The 24,464-nt window shown below is 37.2% G+C and overlaps 1 protein-coding gene across 1 annotated transcript in view; it reads left to right on the forward strand.

Moving 5' to 3' along the window:
* The window catches only part of M1AP (meiosis 1 associated protein), an 84,177-nt gene that overhangs the window by 21,007 nt on the left and 38,706 nt on the right, over window positions 1-24,464 (forward strand). The window contains exons 3-4 of the mRNA XM_044772725.2: window positions 14,956-15,141; window positions 16,446-16,614. Coding sequence (XP_044628660.1) covers window positions 14,956-15,141; window positions 16,446-16,614 — 355 coding nt within the window. The remainder of the gene's footprint in view (window positions 1-14,955; window positions 15,142-16,445; window positions 16,615-24,464) is intronic.

The raw sequence follows: 24,464 nt of genomic DNA on the forward strand, positions 1-24,464 counted from the left end.
TAAATTTTAATTTTTTTATGAAAGGGGGTTTTACTGATAAAAAAATTTTTGAAAATCACTGACCTAAACTATATTCTAATATTTTCACCTGACCTCCATTGAGACATCAATCTGAGTTGTCATAAACTGCCTAAAGCAAGGAGAACATACTAGTATTGGATCTAGGGAGAGAACATCCTCTAGGCATATCTGTACCACCAGTCTACACAAAAAGCTGAAAGAAATGTAATGAGCATCCATCAGTCCTTACCCATTCATCCCAACTTCCACCTGTCTGTGCAAAGCCCATCCTAACGGAATCAGGGACTCACCTCTGCACCTTGAAACTCACTCAGATGATCTAAGACAGAGAACCTGAGTTTGTAGTATAATAGATAATAACTCCAAAAAAAATGTTACAGTCTACTTCAGAACTTGATTCACTAGGAAGGAAATAGACTGAAGAAGTGATCATAAGGACCCATATTTCAACTCAGGAACTTCCTAGAGCACATTTGAAGCTTCCAAAATGGAAACCCCAAACTTCCCATCTAGGGAAGCAGGTAGGGGGAAAGTTGTGGAATTTGACTGCTCAGACTGTACATTGCAAGTAATTGCACCAGGCCTCATCTTCCTACAACCCATTCTCTCCCTCCTTATCTAACAGCTCCCCATAGGTCCCTGACTCATTATTTGTATTTGGAACTCAGCTCTGAACTATTTACATTGTTGCTGTATGGAATGCTGCCTAGGTAATTTATGAGGGAAAAAAACTAAGAACAATATAAGACTTTCTGTAGCATTTATCAATCTATCATGAACCGTTGATGTATGGAAATAGTTTCTGGGCCAAACTATAGGAGCTCTTCAGAGCCTAGGCAATTAGTGCTTCTGCAAAGCCTGCATTTTACAATCACTTCCAGAATCAAAGTGATTAGAAATGAGCTCCTGAGAGATCAGATTCCATTTTCAAGAGATATAACACAGTTGTGTTGTAGCCTACTTTCTGTTTAGCTTGTTTCTAAATGATGCAATCTTTGAGATGAATTTGGTGCATGGCCTCCTGCTACAGTAAGTTGGAAGTATCCTCTTCTACCTTGGTCACGTGATTTTACTTCTGTCAACCAGGAGTGTTTTCAAGCAGTAACTGGTCCTATTATCTGATTAATGTAAGAAAGAACCGTTTGATTTCAATATTTCCAAAAGCATTGCATTTGGCAGAATTTTCCAATGCTCAAATAGACAATATTTTCAAACCTTGTTAGCAGATCATTTCCTTGTCCTAAAGGTTATTGTATTCTCCTGGCAGAGACATCAGGAGGTCATTCTATTTTTTTTTTAACTTAATTACAGGAGACAAGTTAAGCTTTTTGTTTTAGTTTCCAAAATAAAAATACATTTGGTGGGGTTTTTTCTGATAAAAAATTACATTCTCACAGCCACATGTAAAAGAATGAAAATTGACCATTCTTTTTCACCATTCACAAAAATAAACTCAAAATGGATCAAAGACCTAATGGTAAGACCTGAAACCATAAGACTTCTAGAAGAAAATGTAGGGAGTACACTCTTTGACATCAGTATCAAAAGGATCTTTTTGGACAACATGTCTTCTCAGAGAAGGGAAACAATAGAATAAACAAATGGGACTTCATCAGACTGAAGAGCTTCCTCAAGGCAAGGGAAAACAGGATTGAAACAAAAAATCAACTCACCAACTGGGAAAAAATATTTGTAAGTCATATATCCAACAAAGGGTTAATCTCTATACTGTATAAAGAACTCACACAACTCAACAACAAAAAATCAAATAACCCGATCAAAAAATGGGCAGGGGACATGAACAGACATTTCTCCAAAGAAGATATTTAGATGGCCAATAGGCACATGAAAAGATGCTCATCATCACTGATCATCAGGGAAATGCAAATCAAAACTACACTAAGATATCACCTTACACCTGTTAGAATGGCAAAAATAACCAAAACAAAAATTAACAAATGTTGGAGAGTTTGTGGAGGAAAAGGAACCCTCATACACTGCTGGTTGGAATGCAAACTGGTGCAGTCACTATGGAAAACAGTATGGAGATTTCTCAAAAAATTAAAAATAGAAATACCATATGACCCAGCCATCCCACTACTGGGTAGCTATCCAAAGAACTTGAAATCAGCAATTCAAAAGTCCCATGCACCCCTATGTTCATTGCAGCATTATTTACAATAGCCAAGACGTGGAAGCAACCTAAGTGCCCATCAACAGACGAATGGATAAAGAAGATGTGGTACATATATACAATGGAATACTACTCAGCTGCAAAACAGAACAAAATCATTCCATTTGCAATAACATGGATGGACCTTGAGAGAATTATGTTAAGTGAAATAAGCCAGCAAGAGAAAGATAATCTGTGTATGACTCCACTCATATGAGGAATTTAAAACTATGGACCAAGAACAGTTTAGTGGATACCAGGGGAAAGGTGGGATGGGGGGTGAACACAAAGGGTGAAGTGGTGCACCTACAACATGACTGACAAACATTAATGTACAATTGAAATTTCACAAGATTGTAACCTATCAATAACTCAATAAAAAAAAAAGTAGGAATAAGGAAAGAAGAAAAAAAAAAAAAAGGGCCTCCAGGTTCTCAGAACAATGGATGAAAATATATAACACCAACGCACATCATCATGAAATTTCAAAATACTAGAGAAAAAATGAAAACCGTATAACATTCAAGAGAGGAAAAAAATAGGTCACTGACAAAGGTGTCATAATGGCTTTTGTCTTCTCAACAGCAGTCCTGGAAGCTAGATGACAATGGAGCAAGGCCTTCAAAATTCTGAAGGAAAATCCTGTCCAACCTAGGATTCTCTATCTAGCCAAATTATGAATCAAGTGTGCAAGCAGAATAAGACATTTTCTGACATACAAGTTTTTAAAAAGTTTGCTTCCCATGAACCTTTACTGAGGAAGCTCTGAAGGATGTGTTCTACCAAAATGAGGGAATAAACCTAGACAGAAGATAGTATAGGATCTAGAAAGCAGGGGATCCAACCCAAAGGCACAGAAAGAAAACTCCAGGATGATGGCTAATATCAATTCCTGTGTACAGCTGTACACCTGGCAGAGAAAGCTAACAGTCCAGATGGAGCAGGCCAAAAGGCTCCATCCCAGGAGAGATTTCTTTAAAAAAAAAAACGAAATTGGTAAAATACCCAAAGTGTCTGAATATATTGAGAGGAGATTTAGACAATTGGTGAAAAATCTAGGATTTAATTAGTCATAGAAAATTATATAAGTAGGGGGAAAAGAAAATATTAACTCCAGGGAAAAAGTTGCATCGGAAAGGAAAAGTACTTTAGTATATTATATGACTCAGGTATGAATAGATTTTATATAATCATAATTAAGTAAACTCAATGTGGATCTAACCAGAATTAAAACTATTGAGAGGATTGGGGATGGCGGGAGGAGGAGAGTTATGTTTGCGAATATAAGGACACAATAGTAAAAGAGAAACAAATTCTCATATTCCATAAAAGGAATTCATCAGATAACACCTAAAATTGAAATAATGAGAATGCATATTGTTTAGTAACATGAAGCAAATAGCAAATAAACATCTAAAAATCTTGAAAGTCACTGCCTTTAGAAAACTGTTAAAGTGGGAATGGGGAACATATGAAATATTTTTTTAAAAGCATTGAAGAACTGTTTCACTCTATGCAGAAACTATTTGACTCTTTAAACCATGTGCAAATATACCATTGATAAGAAAATAAAAACTGAAAAATTTTTTCTTTTAAAACAGTGTGGAAAAAGAGAGCAAGAGAGGGATTAGTGAGTTTTAGAGGTGATAAAGGTACGTAAGCAACAAACTAAGACTCTATTCTTGACATATTCAAAAAGATTGAAAGAGAATTTAAAAGAAGAAAATAAGTACAAGAAGGGAAAAACATTACCTAAAATCCTACCACTCATTAACATTTTAGTGAATATCTTCCAAACATCTACATGTCTGTACAGATAATGGATGAGTGGAGGGAAGGCAGAAAGGGAGGGAAGCAGGAAGGGAGGGAGGACAGGTAGATGAAAAAATGGATAATACTATACCAGCTGATTTTGTTAATTTTTCTAATTAATAATATGTTATAGAGCTTTTTCCCTGTCAATAAATATAGATATATGTCATAGTTTTAAATAGCTACACAGTGTTCAATTGTAGCATAATTAATTCATTAATCTGTTGATGGGCATTTAGATTGTTTCCTTTTTTTTTTTTTCTTACCATTATAATCAATGCAGCATATGTTGCAGGAAACATTCTTATTCTTACATCAGACACTTGTTTGATTGTGTTAGAACATATTCCTGGAAGCAAAAATCCTAGATCTCAGGATATTTACATTTTAAATTTTGATCTTAAAACCACCTTTAGGAAGGGAGTACCAATTTACCTTCCCACCAATCACAAAACTTCTCTTTTCTCACATCCTTGCTAATTACTAGAAAATGTCAGTCTTTATTTCTGACAATCTAATAGGGATAAGATAATAATTTACTATGCTTTCGTTTGTTTATCTTTCATTAGCAAGTTTGTGCATATATTAATTGACCATTTGTATTTGGTTATTTTTGCAAATTGCCTGTTCATATAATTTGCCCATTTTTCTCCTGATATACTAGTCTTTACTTATTGTATGATTCTTTTTCCAACCTCTTAAATCAGATGCTTACCTTATTAATTTTCACCCTTTCTTCTTTTATTAAAAAATAAGTTAGGGCCCAGCCCCATGGCTGAGTGGTTAAAGTTCTGCATGCTCCACTTCAGCGGCCCAGGTTCAAGGGTTTGGATCCTGGGCGCAGACCTACTCCACTCACCAGCCACATGGTGTCCCATATAAAAAAAATAGAGGAAAATTGGCATAGATCTTAGCTCAGGGCTAATCTTTCTCAAGTGAAAAAAAAAAAGAGGGAGATTGGCAACAGATGTTAGCTCAAGGTGACTCTTCCTCAGCAAAAAAAAATGAATAAGTTAAAGTAGTCTCAGCCTTTGCTGCACATTAGAATTGCCTGAGGAACTTTCAAAAATATACTGATGTATGGGACCCCATCTAAGACTGATAAAATCAGCATATCTGAAAGTAAACCTCAAGCATTCTTTTACTCTCAATTTTTACTCTCACTTTTTAAGTGTGTATATTATAGATGGCAAACAGTGACTTTCTTTCAGACCGCTCCAACAATTTGACTTTGGTGAATTTCAGAAAGTAAGTTTGTATTTATTTTAATTATTTATCTATCTGGATTTATTTCCATTATCTTACTTGGTATTTTCTATTTTTCCAGTCTGTTTTTTATGCTTGCTTTTTCCTCCTTTCCTAACTTCCTTTGGATTAATCAAGATGCTTGTTTTTAATTTGTTTCCTCTACTGTTTGAAAGCATACAATCTTTTTCTCTTAGGGATTGTTCTTAATTAATCAATAACTTTATCCTTCACTAAACAATGCCTAAGAATGCCTTAACTGTGATCACTTCCTTCTCATCTTACATACTTTTGGTTCTCTAGTATTTTACCCTCAAATTAGACATTACTGTTATTGTTTTATATAGGCAATATTTGTTTACTTTTACCAGTCTCATTTATTTACCAGTCTCTTTGCTCACTATTTAGGGTATCCAGAGTAAGTATCTAGAAATTTCACTGAGGTAGAAGACCCTTGAATTTAGTTGAATTTGTTTCCCACCCTCTGTCACACAAATGTCTTACCAATAAGTCTAAAGTAATTGCTACTTCTTGCTCACTAGGTCCAGTGAGCATAATGTCATCAGTGTAATGGGTCAGTGTGATACCTTGTGGGAGGGAAAGGCAATCAAGATCACTGTGAACTGAATTATGACATAGGGCTGGAGAGTTGATATACCCCCGAGGCAGGACAGTAAAGGTGTATTGCCAGCCTTGGCAGCTGAACACAAACTGCTCCTCTGGGACCTTACAGACAGGAATGGAGAAAAAGGCATTTGCCAGATCAACAGCTGCATACCAGGTACCAGATATGTTAATTTGCTCGAGCAATGAAACCAACACCTGGTACAACAACTGCCACTGGAGTCACCATGTGGTTAAACTTATGAGAATCCACTGTCATTCTCCAAGATGCATCTGTCTTCTGCACAGGCCAGAGAGGCAAGTTGAATGGGGAGGGGGTGGGAATCACCATCCCTGCATCTTTCAAGTCCTTGATGGTGGCACTAATCTCTGCAGCTCCTCCAGGAATACAGCATTGCTTTTCGTTTACTATTTTCCTAAGTAGAGGCAGTTCTAGTGGCTTCCACTTGGATTTTCCCACCATAATAACCCTCACTCCACAGGTCAGGGAACCAATAGGGGGATTCTGCAGCTGTTAACTATGTCTATTCCAATTATGGAACTGTGGAAATAGCCACAGGATGCATTTGGGGACACACTGGACCCACTGTGAGATGGACCTGAGCCAAAACTCCATTGATCACCTCACCTCCATAAGCCCCTACTCTGACTGGTGGGCCACTGTAATGTTGGGATCTCCTGGAATTAGTGTCAGTTCAGACACAGTGTCCAGTAGACCCCAAAAGGTCTGATTATTTCCTTTTCCTCAGTGTACAGTGACCCTGGTAAAAGGCCATAGGTCCCTTTGGAGAAGCCTGGGAGAAAGATTAACAGTATAAATTTTTGGTAATATACTGAGGTCCTTCCACAAGGGGACCCCACATCCCTTCATTCAAAGGGTTCTAGGCCTGTAAATTGGCTCAAGTTTGGGACTTGATTGGAGTTCACTCAGTCAGTTATCTAGGTCAACCAGATATTTCTAAAAAGGGGAACTTCATGGGTGGGGTAGCCTAGCTCTTTATCTAGTTGTGTAGCTGGCGGTGTGTTTATTCACGATGGATGTCTTTGGAGGCTGGCCCGGTGGCGCAGCAGTTAAGTTCACACGTTCCGCTTCTCAGCGGCCCCGGGTTCACCGGTTTGGATCCCTGGTGCAGACATGGCACCGCTTGGCACGCCATGCTGTGGTAGGCGTCCCACATATAAAGTAGAGGAAGATGGGCACAGATGTTAGCTCAGGGCCAGGCTTCCTCAGCAAAAAAGAGGAGGACTGGCAGTAGTTAGCTCAGGGCTAATCTTCCTCAAAAAAAAAAAAAAAAGGTGGATGTCTTTGAGGTGGATGCCTCGGAGATTAAAATGTCAAACACTTACATTACAATAAAAAAAGCTAATTGTCAGATGCTTACACTATAGTCATGCAGCTCCTTGCTTCTTGTAAGTGGTTGCTTCAGAGTAAAGTGTCCAATGCAGATATTTTACATATCTCTATTGCCAGATCATGCCTTTGACTATCAGTGCTATCTTTACTACTGGAAATAGAGTCATTAGCATCTTTAAATCTAATCAGATTAGAGAGTCAATTCCAGAAACCCCAGAACCAATTAGAAAACTCATTCTTAACATTCTGTTCCTCTGGAACCATTCTTGTTACCAAAATCTGTATTTGAGTTCTCCAGAGAAACAGAATCAATAGGATACAAATTTATATATTATAAATTTTATATTAAATTTTACGAATTTTTAAAAAAGATAAGTATATTTATATAAATATGTATATGGAGACTTGTGAGATTTCTTCTGAAGAATTGGGACACGTGATTATGGAGGTTAAGTCTCATGATCTGCCATCTGCAAACTGGAGACCCAGGAAAGCTGCTGGTTTGTAATTCCACTCCAAGTCTGAAGACCTGAGAACCAGAGGAACCAATGGTGTAAATCCAAGTCCAAGGGCAGGAGAAAATCAAGGTCCCAGCTCAGAGAGGCAGGCAGGAATAGAAAAAGGCGAGAGGGAGTCCTTCTTCCTCTGTTTTTTGTTCCTTTCAGGTCCTCAACTGATTGGATGATGCCCACCCCATTGGGGAGGGCAATCTACGGTACTAGGTCCACTGACTCAAATGCTAATTTCATCTGGAAACACCTTCACAGACACACCCAAAAATAAAGTTTAATCTGGGCAGTCTGTGGCACAGGCAAGTTGACACATAAAATTAGCCATCAGGATAGTTTAACTGCATTAACAATTCTAGGTTGAGAGTTATTTTTTTCTTGGCATGTTGAGGATATTACTCTACTGCATTCTGGATAGCATTATTGCTGTTGAGAAGTCTTCTGTCAGTCTAATAATTGTTCCTTGGTAAATCTTTTTTTTTTTTTTAAAGATTGGCACCTGAGCTAACAACTGTTGCCAATCTTTTTTTTTTTTTCCTACTCTTTTCTCCCCAAAGCCCCCAAGTATATAGTTGTATATTTCAGTTGCGGGTCCTTCTAGTTGTGGCATGTGGGACGCTGCCTCAATGTGGAGGAGCAGTGCCATGTCCACGCCCAGGATCAGAACCTATGAAACCCTCGGCTGCTGCAGCGGAGTGCGCAAATTTAACCACTCAGCCACGGGTCTGGCCCCCGGTAAATCATCTTTTTATCTCTGACTGATTTTAAGATTTTTTTTTTGTCTTTAGTGTGTCTGGATTTAGTGTGTATGGATTTCTTTTTATTTCTCCTGTTTGGTGTTTGTTGTGTTTTATGAATCTGAGGGTTCATGCCTTTCCATTGATTCTAGAAATTTCCCACCTACTGTCTCTTTTAATATTGCCTCATCCCCATTATCTCTATTCTATCCCTTCAAGACTCTGATTAGATGAATATTAGATCCTCTCACTTTTTCTTCCATTTCTCTTAACATGTTTTTCATACTTTCCATCTCTTTGTCTCTCTGTGCTAGCTTCCGTAGTATTTTTTCAGCTTTATCTCCCAATTCAGTAATTCTTTCTTCAGTGGTATTTAATCTGTCAACCCATTCATTGAGTTTTTAATTTCAATTTTTATAATTTAATTTCTAGAAATTCTATTTGGTAATTTTTTAAATCTACTTGGTCCTTTTTTGCTAGTCTTTTATTCTGTGTTCATGGTTTTGATTTCCTCTTTTATGTCTTAAGGGTACTTAAATATGTTTGGTAATTCCAGTATCTGAAATGGTTGAAATTCTCATTCTGCTGTTTGCTGTTTCTGCTGACTCTCACCCGCGATGTTTATTTTCTCACTGATTTTGTAATTTTGGATGATGAGCTTATGTTTAGCTGATCGTAATGTGTGAGAATTCTGTGAGACCTGAGTTTAGAGTGTATACCTCTAGAGAAGATTTGTGTTTGCTTGAGCCAGCTGACTTAAAGTGCTATCAACCCAGGACGACTTTAAGTTATGTTTTAAACTGAGACTTTCCTAGACTCCACAGGTAAAGCCAAATCCCAAACCCACATGAGGGGAAGCATGTGGTTTCTGGTTCTCAGCAGTAATTTCTTTCTTATCAAGAGCTCACATCAGTCAACAAGTTTTACTGTCATCTCCCTTTACTGGAGGGTGGATTCTTTCTAGCCCACCTTTTCATTGACAGAATAACCTTTTAAACAGTCTTAACTTTGGGCCAGGGTGGCAGTTCCAATTCTTCTTCTTATGTGGGCCTAAGGCCTTGTCTCCTGCTTTCTTGAAACACAAGGATTTAAGTTCTCATGATCAGCAAGTACAGCCAAGGCGTTTATAGTTATTTAACACTGTGGTTTCCTATTTCCTGTTATCCTCTCCTTTGGTATCTGGGGATTTCCCTTGTTTTCTCATGAATTCAACTATGCATTTGAAAGATATTTGTGTTTTATCTTGTGTGTATATTGTAAGGTGCTAGAAGAGTATGTTTCAGATATTTGTAGATGCTTTTTACATATTAAGATATTAATATCACACTAATCATATATGTTGCAAATATTTACCTAGGGTTTTTTTGTCCTTAGCTTTATTCATATTCTCTTTTCCTTTACAGAAAATTTGAATTTTTATGTGGTCATATCTCTGCATTTTCCCCTTCACGGTTTCCTACCTTTGTTGTCATATTTACAAAGGCTTTCTCTACCACAAAATAATCTCCCTTTTTTTTCCTACTATTTTTCTGGTTTATTTTTCAATAAACTTTTTATTTTTGAATAATTTTAAGTTAATAAAAAAGTTGCAAAGTTAGTACAGAGAATTCCTGTATATCTGTTTTCATTTTCTGACATTTTTCATCCCCCTGAAATTTATTATATATGCATTCATTTATTCAAAAATACCAGCTGTGTTCCAGGTACTGGTCTAGACCCTGCAGACATGGCAATGAAAACACAAATCAGGTTTCTCCTTTGATAGAGCTTATATTCTAATGAGATAAACAGACAATAATTGGTCAACGTACTTTGGAAAATGTCATTTTATTATGGCTCTTATCCCTTTGTATTCTGAAGCTACTTATCTCACTTGTTTGTAAAGTTATATTTTACAGGAATTATATATTTTTTAGATACCTAGTATATCATAAGCACCTAACCATAAATGTTTGTAAGAAATGGACGAGTGAATAGAGCTATGTCATTTACATAGATACTATTTATTTTTACTTGTTTTGTCAGGTGTAGAACACAGCCATTAATTCAATACAAACCCCTTCTGTTTAATCAGCAATGTCCTAAGTGCTTTTAGGGTTTGATAGTGATAAAAATAATAACCACAGCTAACAGTGCATACTGTGTGCCACGAATTAGCTCATTTAATACTTACTCTTTAAGATAAGTATTTCCATTGTCCTCAATTTCTAGTTGAAGAAATTTAGGGTTAAGGACTCACAGCCAATAAAAGGGAGAGCCAGGTTTGGAACTCAAGTCTGTTTGGCTGTAAAGCCTGAGCTAAGATTAGTACTTCTTTAACCAAAATGCCCACTAGTCCTTATCAAGCATCCTCTACGCTTGTCAGGCACATTTCCTCATTCTCTCTGGCACACGGTTTCACTCTCAACCTCCATACCATTGCTTATATTGAACTTCTGCCTCTCTACCCACCCCCCCCCCACACACACACATAAAATACTGTATTATTTTCATAAATTTTACCCTTTCAATTCTCAGCCCAATCTCCTTTCCAACTTCCTTTCCAACAACGTTTGCTTTCTTTTCCTAAACTTCTAAAGCATCTTCAAACTGGGGTTCACATACCACTAGGGCTACAAGAAGACTTCCTAGAGTGCACAGGAATAGATAATTTTGAAGAATTAACATACAGATCTTCAATTTCCATTTGTATTCTTTTCTAAAACTTCTCTCATTATGCCTATGATGAGGGTGTCAGGCTGCTTCTCCATTCCCACCATCATTTTCACAATAACTCTTCTTCTATTTCATAAAAAAAATCCAAAATAAAAAGGAAGGAGTGAGAAATACATGTCTTTCACCCGTGAATCTTACTGTGGTGAATTGCCAGGTGATTTTAAAACTTCCATGGGTACCAAACAAAGGAATAATTCAAAATGTTGGTATCAATGTAAGAAAGTAAGTGACTTATGACTGAGTTAAAGATCATTTACAACTGCGGTTGGCCCCATGGCTGAGTAGTTAAGTTTGCGCGCTCCGCTGCAGGCAGCCCAGTGTTTCGTTGGTTCGAATCCTGGGCGCGGACATGGCACTGCTCATCAAACCATGCTGAGGCAGCCTCCCACATACCACAACTAGAAGGACCCACAACGAAGAGTATACATCTATGTACCGGGGGGCTTTGGGGAGAAAAAGGAAAAAATAAAATCTTTAAAAAAAAAAATCATTTACAACCAAGAGGTTTCCAATTTTAACAACATTGAAGGAAGACCAGATTGAATAACAGCTGATATTAAAGTAATTTTATTGGTAGATCTCTATGTGACTTTTGGCACATATCTCAGAAGGAATTTGACAATTTGATTGACATCTCATCTTATATTTATGAGGACAAGGTTTCTCAGCATTATAACAATAGAAAAAATAGAAATAGAATTGATACTGAGTGTTGTGTCATTGAAGCAGTAAGTCATTTATTTATTCACATATACCTGAACTAATTGAAAAAAGAACCCAGCGTGACCATGCCATTAGGATGCATTTCCAATTAAAGTTAATGTTTAATGCCAATAATTATTTGCCAAAATCAGTAATATATATTTGTTTTGATCAATTGTATATGAACAACAATTCTAATAATAACTCAATCTAGATTACCCCCTTAAGCCTATGGTCATAGGAAATAAAATAATCTTACAATATGTAAATATTTTTGATGCAGAGAAGTATGATAGGATGTTCAATAAAAGGTTGCCAATCAAAAAGTTCTATTACATTATGATAAAACTGTGGAAAAAAGGAAATGGAAATATGAGTTCAAGGGAAAAAAGGAATAATATACTGTTAAAAAGGGACAAGAGCTTGCTCATATACTTTTTAAATTGAATAATGGTGAGTATCAAATCACTATGATATTTAGATTCTATTGGATTATTCTTTGAAGAGTGATGTTATCATTTTATTTTTAAATAGTGATATTTACTCAACAACAAAAAAAACAAACAACCCAATTAAAAGATGGGCAAAAGATCTGAACAGAGATTTCTCTAAAGAAGATATACCACAGCCAACAGGCATATGAAAAGATGCTCAACATCATTAGCTATCAGGGAAATGCAAATCAAAACTATGATAAGATATCACCTCACTCCGGTCAGAATGGCTATAATTAACAAGACAGGAAACAAGTGTTGGAGAGGATGTGGAGAGAAGGGAACCCTCATACACTGCTGGTAGGAGTGCAAACTGGTGCAGCCACTATGGAAAACAGTATGGAGTACCCTCAGAAAATTAAGAACAGATCTACCATATGATCCAGCTGTTCCGCGGCTGGGTATTTATCCAAATAACTTAAAAATACAAATGCATAAAGATATATACACCCCTATGTTCATCACAGCATTATTCACAATCACCAAGGCTTGGAAGCAACCTAGGTGCCCATCAAGGGACGAATGGATAAAAAAGATGTGGTGTAGGGGGCCAGCTCCGTGGCCGAGTGGTTAAGTTCGCGTGCTCCACTGCGGCGGCCCAGGGTTCGGATCCTGGGTGCAGACATGGCACCGCTCGTCAGGCCACGTTGAGGCGGCGTCCCACATCCCACAACTAGAAGGACCTGCAACTAAGATATACAACTGTGTACAGGGCGGGGGTTGGGGAGATAAAGCAGAAAAAAAAAAAAAGATTGGCAACAATTGTTAGCCCAGGTGCCAATCCTTGAAAAAGAAGGAAGATTAGCAACAGTTGTTAGCCCAGGTGCCAATCTTTAAAAAAAATTAAAAATAAAAATAAATTTAAAAAAAGATGTGGTGTATATACACAATGGAATACTACTCAGTCATAAGAAATGATGAAATCTGGCCATTTGTGACAACATGGATAGACCTTGAGGGAATTATGCTAAGTGAAATAAGTCAAAAGGAGAAAGTCAAATACCATATGATCTCACTCATAAGTAGAAGATAAAAACAACAACCAGCACACAGCAACAGAGACTGGATTGATGGTTACCAGAGGGGAAGGTGGGAGGGAGGAGAGTGAAAGGGGTAATTAGGCACACGTGTGGTGATGGATTATAATTGGTCTTTGGGTGGTAAACATGATGTAATCTACACAGAATTCGAAATATATTATGATGTACATCTGAAAGTTATATAATGTTATAATCCAATGTTACTGCAATAATAAAAATATTTTAAAAATAAAAACAGGACAGTGAAAAAATTTTTGTTATACACGAGCATATGGTGAAAAATAAATCTCCCACTCTTATTTCCCAAAAAAAAAAAGATATTTAAAATATGCTGGAAGTTACATCCTTAGCAAGTACTTACACTTAGAATTTTAAAATCTAATCTAAAATCTACTTAAAAATGTATAAAGGAGTATATTGTTCCTCGGATTATTTTAGGGGTACATGAAAAGAAATGCTCAAAGGCAACTAGTCTACACCTAGGGTCTCATTTGTTCTCATTTCTTGCTTGAGTAGGTTTCTTATCTTCCTATCTAGATTGCAAGTTCTCTTTGTGTAAGAATTATGCCCTATTTCTTGTGTTTTTCCCAAAGACTCAGGGAGAGGAGCATGTAAGTAAGCAAAGTAAACAGCTGTGGAACTGAGTTGGGCAGGGGTGGACCAAGCAGCCTTTGTAGCCTGGCAGTATTGTAGTTTATGCTCATGAATTTTATGCACATTTTGCAAATATTGCTCAGTTCTGCTATGGTCAGGAAAGTTTCCTCATCCCAAAATATAATTCTTCCTCACACCCCACTGCTATTGATGCTTGGAATTCCTTCAAATAGCGTCACAAATTTTCTTTCCACATTTATTCAAAATGCATGTATCCTTAGAAGAAGTAACATTGACATATAATCAGATTATATTAGATTACTTCCAAGAGTGAGTTTTTACAAAGGAGGATGAGGAGAACCAAGAGGTTTATTTGTTGGCTCCATGAGCTGACTCTAAGCCAAGCATCTCTTCCTAACTGACATGATCCTGAAGAGCAGATTAGATAGGACCTTATTGATTCTGAAATGACCAACCACATCAAAATCCTCATTTCTGGGAAAACATTCTTGAATAGAGGAGCCCCCAGTGTCTATACTGACTGAGAAATGAAGATAAGGTTTAATAGTAACCCTGCTGGACCTCCAATTTGCAGACCACCTTAAAGTACTTAGTAAAGTACTTTAAAGTAACTAAGCAGTCACAACTGGCCCTGCCTTTGGGTGAGTGAATGAGTTAATACACTTCTTTTCCTGTTTCTGGTGACTCCCCATAATCAAAACCCTTTGGCTGCAGATTATCTTTCCTCTGGTGTAGGGAAGATTTTAGTGCAGTACCCAGAACATAATAGACATTCGGTAGATGTTGGTCAAACAAACAGATTCTCAGGAAGAGAGGGGACTCTTGAGAAGCAACTGGTAATGAAGTTAGACTGCCAATTAACCTGAAACCTGGGTCTCTCAAGATTTATATCTTTGATTCATTTTTCTCTGCAGCAAGTGAAAGGGAATTTTGCTAGGCTGCAGGCCTGCATCTCAGAACTCCGCATGTTGCAGAGAGAGGGTTGTTTCAGACCCCAAGGCGCTTCTCTGCAGATGGCAGTAGAGGATGGGCTCCAGCAGTTCAAACAGTACAGCCGACATGTGACCACAGGCGCAGCTCTGACCTACACTTCCCTGGAGGTAAGAGGTGCTGGCCTTTAGGACTCTAAGCCATCTTCCCATTTCAATCCATCTAGGTGCTTCATTATTTATCATCCTTGTATTGTTCTCTGTTTCATACGCACTGAATGTCGTTTTCAAGGCTAGATTTTCAGCTCCCTGCAGGCAGGAGGCATGCTCCCTTTTTCCTATAACCCGTGCAATTCTTATTACACAGCTAGGCATAAAGAAGAGTTCTAAAAATGTGGACTGAAGTGAATTATAAGGAAAAACTGAAATCAAAATAAAATTTGAATATGCCATCTGCCTCTAGGTTTTTGAAACTTGTAAAGCAATCATCAAACTGCCTAGATTGGTGTCTATATTTATATTTTCTGGGTACTCTTGAGAATTTACATTGTTCTCAATTAAATCTTGTCATCAAATTGAATAAATTTTCTTGGGATTAGCAAATGTGCAAATGTAAACATTTCTAAAATTCTGGTGCCAAACTAAGACAATCTTAAAAATATAAGTCGTGACTAGATCCTCCCTTGTGTGTGAGTGACTTAAAACACTTTCAGTCTCTGATAACTCAGGCATCAAACAGATGAGTGTAAAAAATAATTGTGCTTTTATCTGCATCCTGTTCCTCAGTCAAACATGTCTAAGTACAAAAAAGAATTGCATGCATTTAATACCTGCCTTCCAGAATTTCAAATTTAAGACAAAACTGTTAACAAAAACATATAGTGTATTCATTCAGGTAGAATAAATTACTCAAATTATACACAAACACATCAATATTCCTTCAGGTCCAATATATTGATGAAGAGTGAGTGCATTTTAGAGTTAAGAGAGCAAAAGAAACAGCTCAGCTGGATACAGGTTGGGAAAGGAGAGAAATCTACATGGAAGTAGCACCATGAGAAAGGAGCATATATGCTCTCTGATATTCAGTACCCATTTAGTGAGTGGAATTTAAGGATTCTATTTCCTTTGTTTCCTCATAAAATCAAAGCATTTTGAGTGAGAGACATACTGCCAGTGCTTCAAGCATTCTTTAAAAACGAAAATACAGGGATGGCTTCTTACTGGTCACGTACGGGGGTAGGCTCAGCCTGTTTGGAAGGGTCCTGGGAGGATCTGTCCCACCAGACCTCTCCCACCAGAATCTGTCAAATGAAATTTGATTTGTAAGTTACAGTTAAGTCCTCCTCCTTTGCTCTGAAGACAATAGCCATTACCACAGACTTGCTGTCTTCATCCTCCAGATCTAACCTGTTATGTTCTTCACTCTGTACGTCAGGGAAAGAACACACATTGATTCTTGGATTTGTTCCCAGATCACTGTTCTGACTTCCCAGCCTGGAAAAGAGGTGGTCAAACAATTGGAGGAAGGATTAAAAGATACAGACCTAGTCAGGGTCAGGAGGCTTCAGGTGGTTGAGATTACAAAGGGAGTCCTGGAGGGTATGGACTCAGCATCCCCTGTTGAAGAGCCCAGCAACGATGGTAAGAATTAAAGGAAAAGGTGAAAAGAATGGTAAGAATTTTAATGACTAGTCTTTTACGGATCAGGAAGATTATTTTCCATGGTCTTTCTATGTTCTTAAATGAAATGAAGCCAACAGATTTCACTGCAGTTCAGCCAGGTGTTTCTAGGTGTTAGAGTTGAATTTTTTAATCGTATTTTTAATTTCAGAAATAATAAATGTTAATGTAAAACCTGAAATATTATAGGTATAAAAAGTAAAAATCCCTTCCTCCTCTAATCACTTTTAAGTGATTGGGGTATCCCTCCTAATGTTCTTTTATATAGATAGGAATATATATATATATATATATATATATATATATTTTTTTTTTAGTGGGATCACGATATACACAATATTTTATAACCCTCTTTGTGTGTTAAACATCTATCTATATTAGTATCTATAGATCTGTCTCTTTTTTTACTGTGTGTTTGAACCATAGTTTATTTGTTTAATCACTTGTTAATGAACAATTTGGTTTATTACATTTTGCTGTTATAACCTATGCTGTATGAACAGACTTATATGTAGGGCTGGCTTCATGGGCTTATGGCCAGTGCAGTCAAACAAGGCCCTGCATTCAGAAAGGGCTATGCTTGGGAATTAATGCTCTTTGGTTGCTGTCTTGAAATTCTTAATAATTTTATCTTTGAATGTGTGTTTTGTAAGTGAGTTTGATGGAACAATGGAGCCTATGCCAGGAGATTATAGTCTTGGTGCATTCACGCCCTACCTCTTGCATCATTCCCACCTCCCCAGAATGGGTTCTCAGTTGCAAGCTCCCTAGCCCCGATGTCCCTACCCTGCCTACCCCCACTCAGTGACCACTGGTGCCCAGGTCCCTACCAATAAGTCCTACATAAACCACCAATAATTCTACACTTCCTAGAAGAGAAAATATTCAAATTGAGTCTTAAAGGACAAATAGGAATTAGCCAAGCAGAGGAAGAGGAAAAGGTCACACAAAGACCAAAGGACATGAGAAAGCAAGATAAGTCAACTTTTCAGAGACGTGCTCATGGTTTCCTATGTCTGGAGACTGTTAGGCAGAGGCAGGAGTGAGGCTGTAAAGGAAGGCAATGGTTAGATTAAGAAAGGCCGTATATGCCATGCTAAGACATCTGGATTTCATTCTAAGGCAATAGAAATTTATGAAAAGATTTAAGTCAGGAAGTCAAGTAGAGATTCCCAAATTATGACATTTAAGAGGTTTTAGGCCAGTTTTAATTTATCCAACACTCAAGTTATGGTTCACTCTTCAGCAGTCCTTTCTATATTGGCCTTCTCCAAGGTAAGGTACACAGGGAGGTGCCCACCGTTCTCACACTATTGATTGCGTCCTGGTCCTATGTGGACAACTTCACTCTTCCCTTCACCCCCTAATTAAGTCGGGGGGTTTGTAGCTAAGGGTGTGTTTCCCATCAAATTCTGACACTTGTGGACCCTTCCAGTATCACGAAGCCACTGACATTGTTCTGGTATGGGGGGAAGGGGAAGGGTAAACAGACTTAGCTGTGTGGTTTATGAGCTCTCACTTACTGCACACACTCTGCTTTCCTCAAACCAGTCTTCTCACTGACTGTCCTTTCTGTCTCCATCCCTCCACTGGTACTGGTCATTTCTGCTGAATTCCTTCTTCTTTCCTCTGAACTCCTTCCCCTATCCTCTTCCAGCCAAATCCTCTCCGTCCTTTAAGGTATAATTCAAGTTTGTGACCACTGTACTAATTGTCCTCTTAGAACTACCACATCACTTGTGATCTGCACCACACAATTTAGCCCTTAATTATAGACCATGTAGAATTGTTCACCATTGCTTTATTGTGTGATAATTTGTCTTCTTACCTAAATTGTAAACTACTTGATATCTGTTCTCTCTGCATTAAACTTTAAGTGCCTTGAGATTAGGAATTTGTCTTACTCATTTCTGTGTCCTAGTGTGTAGCATATCCTAGATTATCAGTAGATATTTGTTGAATGAATTGATGACAATGATACGTGTAGAGGCTGTTCTTGGTCTTCCCAGCATCTCCTGCATCCCCTTTCTCTAGTAACACCTCCACCTTCCTGGTCACACAGTAGGCCATGACCCAGGTGAGGCAATCCTAGTTCCCAGGCCACCAATCAGAGTCCTTCCCAGTGGGTTCTCAAACTGAATCTGTGAGAGAGAAGCTCTTTTTCTTTGTCTTTGGCCATGGACAGATCAGGCATGGACTGTGTTTTTTTCTCCCTTCAGAGACTGTACCCAGAAAGACTTACTGTATCTCTAGTGGTATAGAGCTCAGAGGACTCTGAGCCCACCTGACGCCTTTGTTTAGAATAGTTAGTGGCTAGAGCTGTATAAAAGAGCTTTTAAATGCAGGAAAGCAGCTTTCTACCTTGTGCCACTGCTGATTATTCTTCCAGTAACTTTCTATTTGCTTATAAATAATACATCATCCCATAAATTGCTTGTAATTCGTCTTTGTGGGTTAAGTATATATATGGTTCATAGCTTGAAATCTTCTCTTTGCCTTTACTTTCCTCATAATTAATTCCTTTATTCCATTTATGTTTTGCTTCATCTTGGTGTCCTTCTCAAGAGATTAACAACAGCAACTTCTCTCATTCTCAGAAGGAGGAGTGTTTCAGAACTAGGTTGCCTGAGTCTAAATCCCAGTTCTATCTCTAACTAGCTGTGCAACTTTGGGCAAGGTACTTAGCCTGTCTAAGCCTTAGTTATTAATTCTTGCTCCATGCAATAATTGTGGGGATTAAGTGAGATCATATATGTTAATTACTTAGTGCATAATAAATGCCCAGTAAAAATTAGCCGTTCTGATTATTAATATTTTTGAAAATTTTTTATGTGAATGGTTTAATATTTCTGAAAGTTGTTTTTAATGGCCAGGTTCCAAGTGGACCATGAGTTACCTGAGGATAAGACTATGTCTTGTACTTCTTTGAATCACCAGCATATATCGTTCTACCTGACATACAGTAGATTCTCAATAGTTGTCTCTTGAATAAATAAATGAGTGATTGCACACAGCTCAACAACAAAAAATCAAACAACCCGATCAAAAAATGGGCAGGGGACATGAACAGACATTTCTCCAAAGAAGATATACGGATGGCCAATAGGCGCATGAAAAGATGCTCATCATCACTAATCATCAGGGAAATGCAAATCAAAACTACACTAAGATATCACCTTACACCTGTTAGAATGGCAAAAATATCCAAAACCAAGAGTGACAAATGTTGGAGAGGCTGTGGAGAAAAAGGAACCCTCATACACTGCTGGTGGGAATGCAAACTGGTGCAGCCACTATGGAAAACAGTTTGGAGATTTCTCAAAAAGTTAAAAATAGAAATGCCATATGACCCAGCCATCCCACTACTGGGTAGCTATCCTGAGAACCTGAAATCAGCAATTCCAAAAATCCCATGCACCCCTATGTTCATCGCAGCATTATTCACAATAGCCAAGACATGGAACCAACCTAAGTGCCCATCAACAGACGATTGGATAAAGAAGATATGGTATATATATATATATAATGGAATACTACTCAGCCATAAAAAAGGACAAAGTCATCCCATTCACAACAACATGGATGGACCTTGAGGGTATTATGTTGAGTGAAATAAGCCAGACAGAGAAAGAGGAACTCTGTATGACTCCACTCATAGGTGGTAGTTAACATATAGACAAAGAGAACTGATCAGTGGTTACCAGGGGAAAGGGGGGGTGGGGAGAGGGCACAAAGGGTGAAGTGGTGTACCTACAACATGACTAACAATAATGTACAACTGTAATTTCACAAGGTTGTTAACTATCATAATCTTAATATAAATAAATAAATAAATATGTAAATAAATGAGTGATTGGAAAAAAATCAAATGATCAGGGAGACGTAGTGGTCACCCTCTCCGACATCAGCTCAAATAGTTAAGGACGTATCCCAAACACCCATAGCTTCCCTTCATAGCCCGTGAATACCATAAATTGATTCAAACACTTCTTGAATCTATTTATAACTTCATTAACTCTGGTAATCATGATCATCAATTAAATAAAAATTGTCTGTACCCCACTTTTCAAAGAAGGAAACAGGTTGCAAGGAAATGTTGACATTTCAGATTAGTTTAAAAAGTAACTATGAGAATATGTCCTTCGATCAGTCTAAATTCTGCCTTCTTTAGTGCAGCCCTGCACAGTGAGAACTAATCATTACAAAGACGACTTGGAGACTGCAAGATCCAGAATCATCAAAGAAAGATTAAACATAGAAATTAATAAAGTTGACTCACATTTTTGAAAGCTCTTTAAGGGTTGGCCCGGTGGCATAGTGGTTAAGTTTGCACACTCTACTTCAGTGGCCTGGGGTTGGTAGGTTTGGATCCTGGGTGTACCAAAAAAAAGTTCTTTAAGAAAATCTGAAATGAAATGGTTAACTTTAAATTACATCATATCAATAAGGTTTTCTAGAAATTTTCAGCCTGTGTAGCCTATTGTATGTTTTCTTTCAATTGTATAAATGGCACTTCCTTTCATCTTTCCTGCTTGGTCTAACTTGTTCATTTTTTCTTTATTTTAGTGAAAGATCTTTCCTAGCTCTCTTAATTTTTTTTTTCTTTTTGGTGAGGAAGCTTGGCCCTGAGCTAACATCCATTGCCAACCTTCCTCTTTTTGCTTGAAGAAGATTGCCACTGAGATTACGTCTGTGCTAATCTTCCTCTATTTTGTGTGTGGGTTGCCACCACAGCATGGCTTCAGGAGCAGTGTGTATGTCTGTGCCCAGGATCCAAACCCGAGCACCCTGGGCTGCAGAAGCAGAGCATGCAAACTCAACATCTATGCCACTGGGCCAGCCCCATGGTTATTTTTAAAATTTTTGTTATAAGTTATACAAATTTAAACATCACAGAAGTTTAATATAGGCAGTTCAAAATGACCCAAAATTCCACCCTCCAGAGATAACCACCATCATTCTACTGAAGTGCTTTCCTTACACATTTATGGACATGAATATACATGTAACATTATTATTGTTATTGATATTATCTACTTTTTAAAAAAAATGAAACTATATAACAGCCACTTCTCTGCTTTTTTTTTTTTTTTTTTTTTTTTTTTTTGCTGAGGAAGATTCGCCCTGAGCTAACGTCTGTTGCGAATCTTCCTATTTTTATATGTGAGCTGCTGCCACAGCATGGCCACTGACAGACAAGTGGCATAGGTCAGCACTGGGAGCTGAACCTGGGCTGCCAAAGAAGAGCACACCAAACTTAACCACTAGGCAACCAGGGCTGGCCCTGCATTTTTATTTTTTTCATTTAGCTATTTATCCAATAATTTTTTCCATATTGGCACATAGAGGTCTAACCCATTCCTTTTAGTAGCTGTAAGGTATTCTAGTGTGTAAATTCATCACCATTTATTTAACCATCTAATAAGATTTTTATATTTTACTGAAGAACTGAGTGACCTTGAACAAGTTACTTAAACTCTTTATTCCACAATTTTCTCATTTATAAAACAGGGCTAATAACAGTAGCCCTCATAGAGTTTTTATGAAGATTAAATTCAACTTCCATGTGAAGTACTTAGAACAGTGCCTGGCACATGTGAGCAGTAAATAAATGTTATCTGTTGATATTAATAGTAGTAGTAGTGCCTTTTTATATATGCCTTTTTACTGAGAAGATTTCAGACTCTAATAATTTTTTATTGAAAAGAAGATATGACCATAAAATAATCTTTTAATTTAAAATCATTCATAATCCCACTGCCGCATCACACTGATTTTATTATTGCACATTGCCTCTCAGTTGGCCACGATCATGTTTAGGTTACATAGTTATAATTCATCTATGTAACTTTTTGTTTCCATGTAACATAATATTATAAACCTTTTTCCATAGGTTTTTAGTCTTTCTTTTCTATTCTTTATCCATTTTGTTCCTCTTTTGCTCTTAAAAGAGGACTAGGAAGTGTTGGTCTATGAAAGAGAGATATGAAGAGGTATACCTCTCACAGGGAAAGCTGGATGCCTTCTTTATCTTTATGTGACCTCTTTACATATAAGCCAACCCTACACCTCAGAACAGATCCCTAATGCTGGATCTTCATCGTAAATTTAGAATGTAGGAGAACCTGCCAATTCCAGCAGTCAGAGTCAATCCCATAGAAGAGCCATCAATGGCAGGAATAATGCTGCTAACTTTTTTCATTTTTAAATAAGTTCCGAGCCTCAAGAAAGAGATATATGAACTAAAAGCCACAGTCTCTTAACATACTCTAATATTTGTTTATAGATCACAATAACAGCAATATTTTATTGACTACTTACTGTCCAAATGCTTTCTATTCTAAATAGTTTCCACATATTATATTATCTAATCTTCATGTATCTAGATGCAGAAACTAAGGCATAATTTCTTGTCCAAATTAACTTTCCCAAGGTTTCTGAGTTAAGAGATAGAGCAGGGATTCAAATTTAGGCAGTCTAGCTCCAAAGCTCACGTGTTTAACCATTCTTTATACTGCCTCAGTTGAAAAGAGCGATAATCAACAATTCAAAAGTTGATTCTTTGTAAAAGCTTGTAAAATAGAGAATCCTCTGGTGAAACGAATGAAGGGAAAAAAAAAAAAGAAGGCACAAGAAACTATGTTAGGGTTGGGGAAAGGGGACCTAACTGCAGACAGAACTATGAATTCAAATAGACAAAAATGGACACCTTCCTAAAAAGATAGCAAACTTGACTCACAAATAAAAAATCTGAATGGTTCTTATAATGTACCAATCCTAAATGGTTTTACAGTCAAATTTATAAAACTTTCAAGGAACAAATCACTCCAATCTTATACAAACTCTTCCAGATGTAAAAAAAAAAGAAAGAAAGAAAACATCCCTGAAGTCATGGTAGAAAACCAGACAAGGACAGTGTAAGAAAAGAAAATTGCAGGCCAATCCACTCATGAAAACAGATTAAACAATCTTAAATAATCCAGTCTTATCTAAAAAGAGAATACAGTACTGACCAAGTTGGATTTATCCCAGGAATACAAGGTGATTTAGCATTAGAAATATATAAATATAATTTACTACATCAACAGATTAAAAGGTAAAATCATGTTATCTTAATAGATACAGAAAAATATATGATAAAACTAACATCCATTCATTATTTAAGAGAAAAACCTTAGTAAACTAGGAATACAAAATAACTTGCTTAACTTAGCAAAGTGCATCTACCAAAAATCTACAATGAATACAATTCTTACTGGTAAAATGTTAAAAAGTTTGCCTTCAAAAATCAGGAATAAGGAGCCAGCCTAGTGGTGTAATGGTTAAGTTCGCACACTCTACTTCGGCATCCCAGGGTTTGTGGGCTCAGATCCCTCACATGGATGTACATACCACTCATCAAGCCATGCTGTGGTGGCATCCCACATACAAAAGATAGAGGAAGATTGCCATAGACTTTAGCTCAGTGTCTGTCTTCCTCAAGAAAAAAAGAGGAAGATTGGTAACAGATGTTAGCTCAGGGGCCAGTCTTCCTCACCAAAAAACATAAAATCAAGAATAAGACATGGATGCCCCATCACCGCTTTGATTCAACATGGTTATCATAGTCTGGTAAGATTAGAAAAAAGAGTAAAGGGTGCAAATATTGGAAAGAAAGAAACAAAACTATTGTTATTTGAAACTTATTTGATTGGCTACATTAATAACCAAAAGATTCTATGGAAAAATTACTACAGTTAGTAAGAGTTTAACAAGGTGGCTGGATGTAAGATCAATATACAAAAATCAATAGTATTTCTATAATTAGAAAC

This window comes from Equus asinus, chromosome 6 (assembly GCF_041296235.1).
Source record: "Equus asinus isolate D_3611 breed Donkey chromosome 6, EquAss-T2T_v2, whole genome shotgun sequence".
Classification (NCBI taxonomy): domain Eukaryota; kingdom Metazoa; phylum Chordata; class Mammalia; order Perissodactyla; family Equidae; genus Equus; species Equus asinus.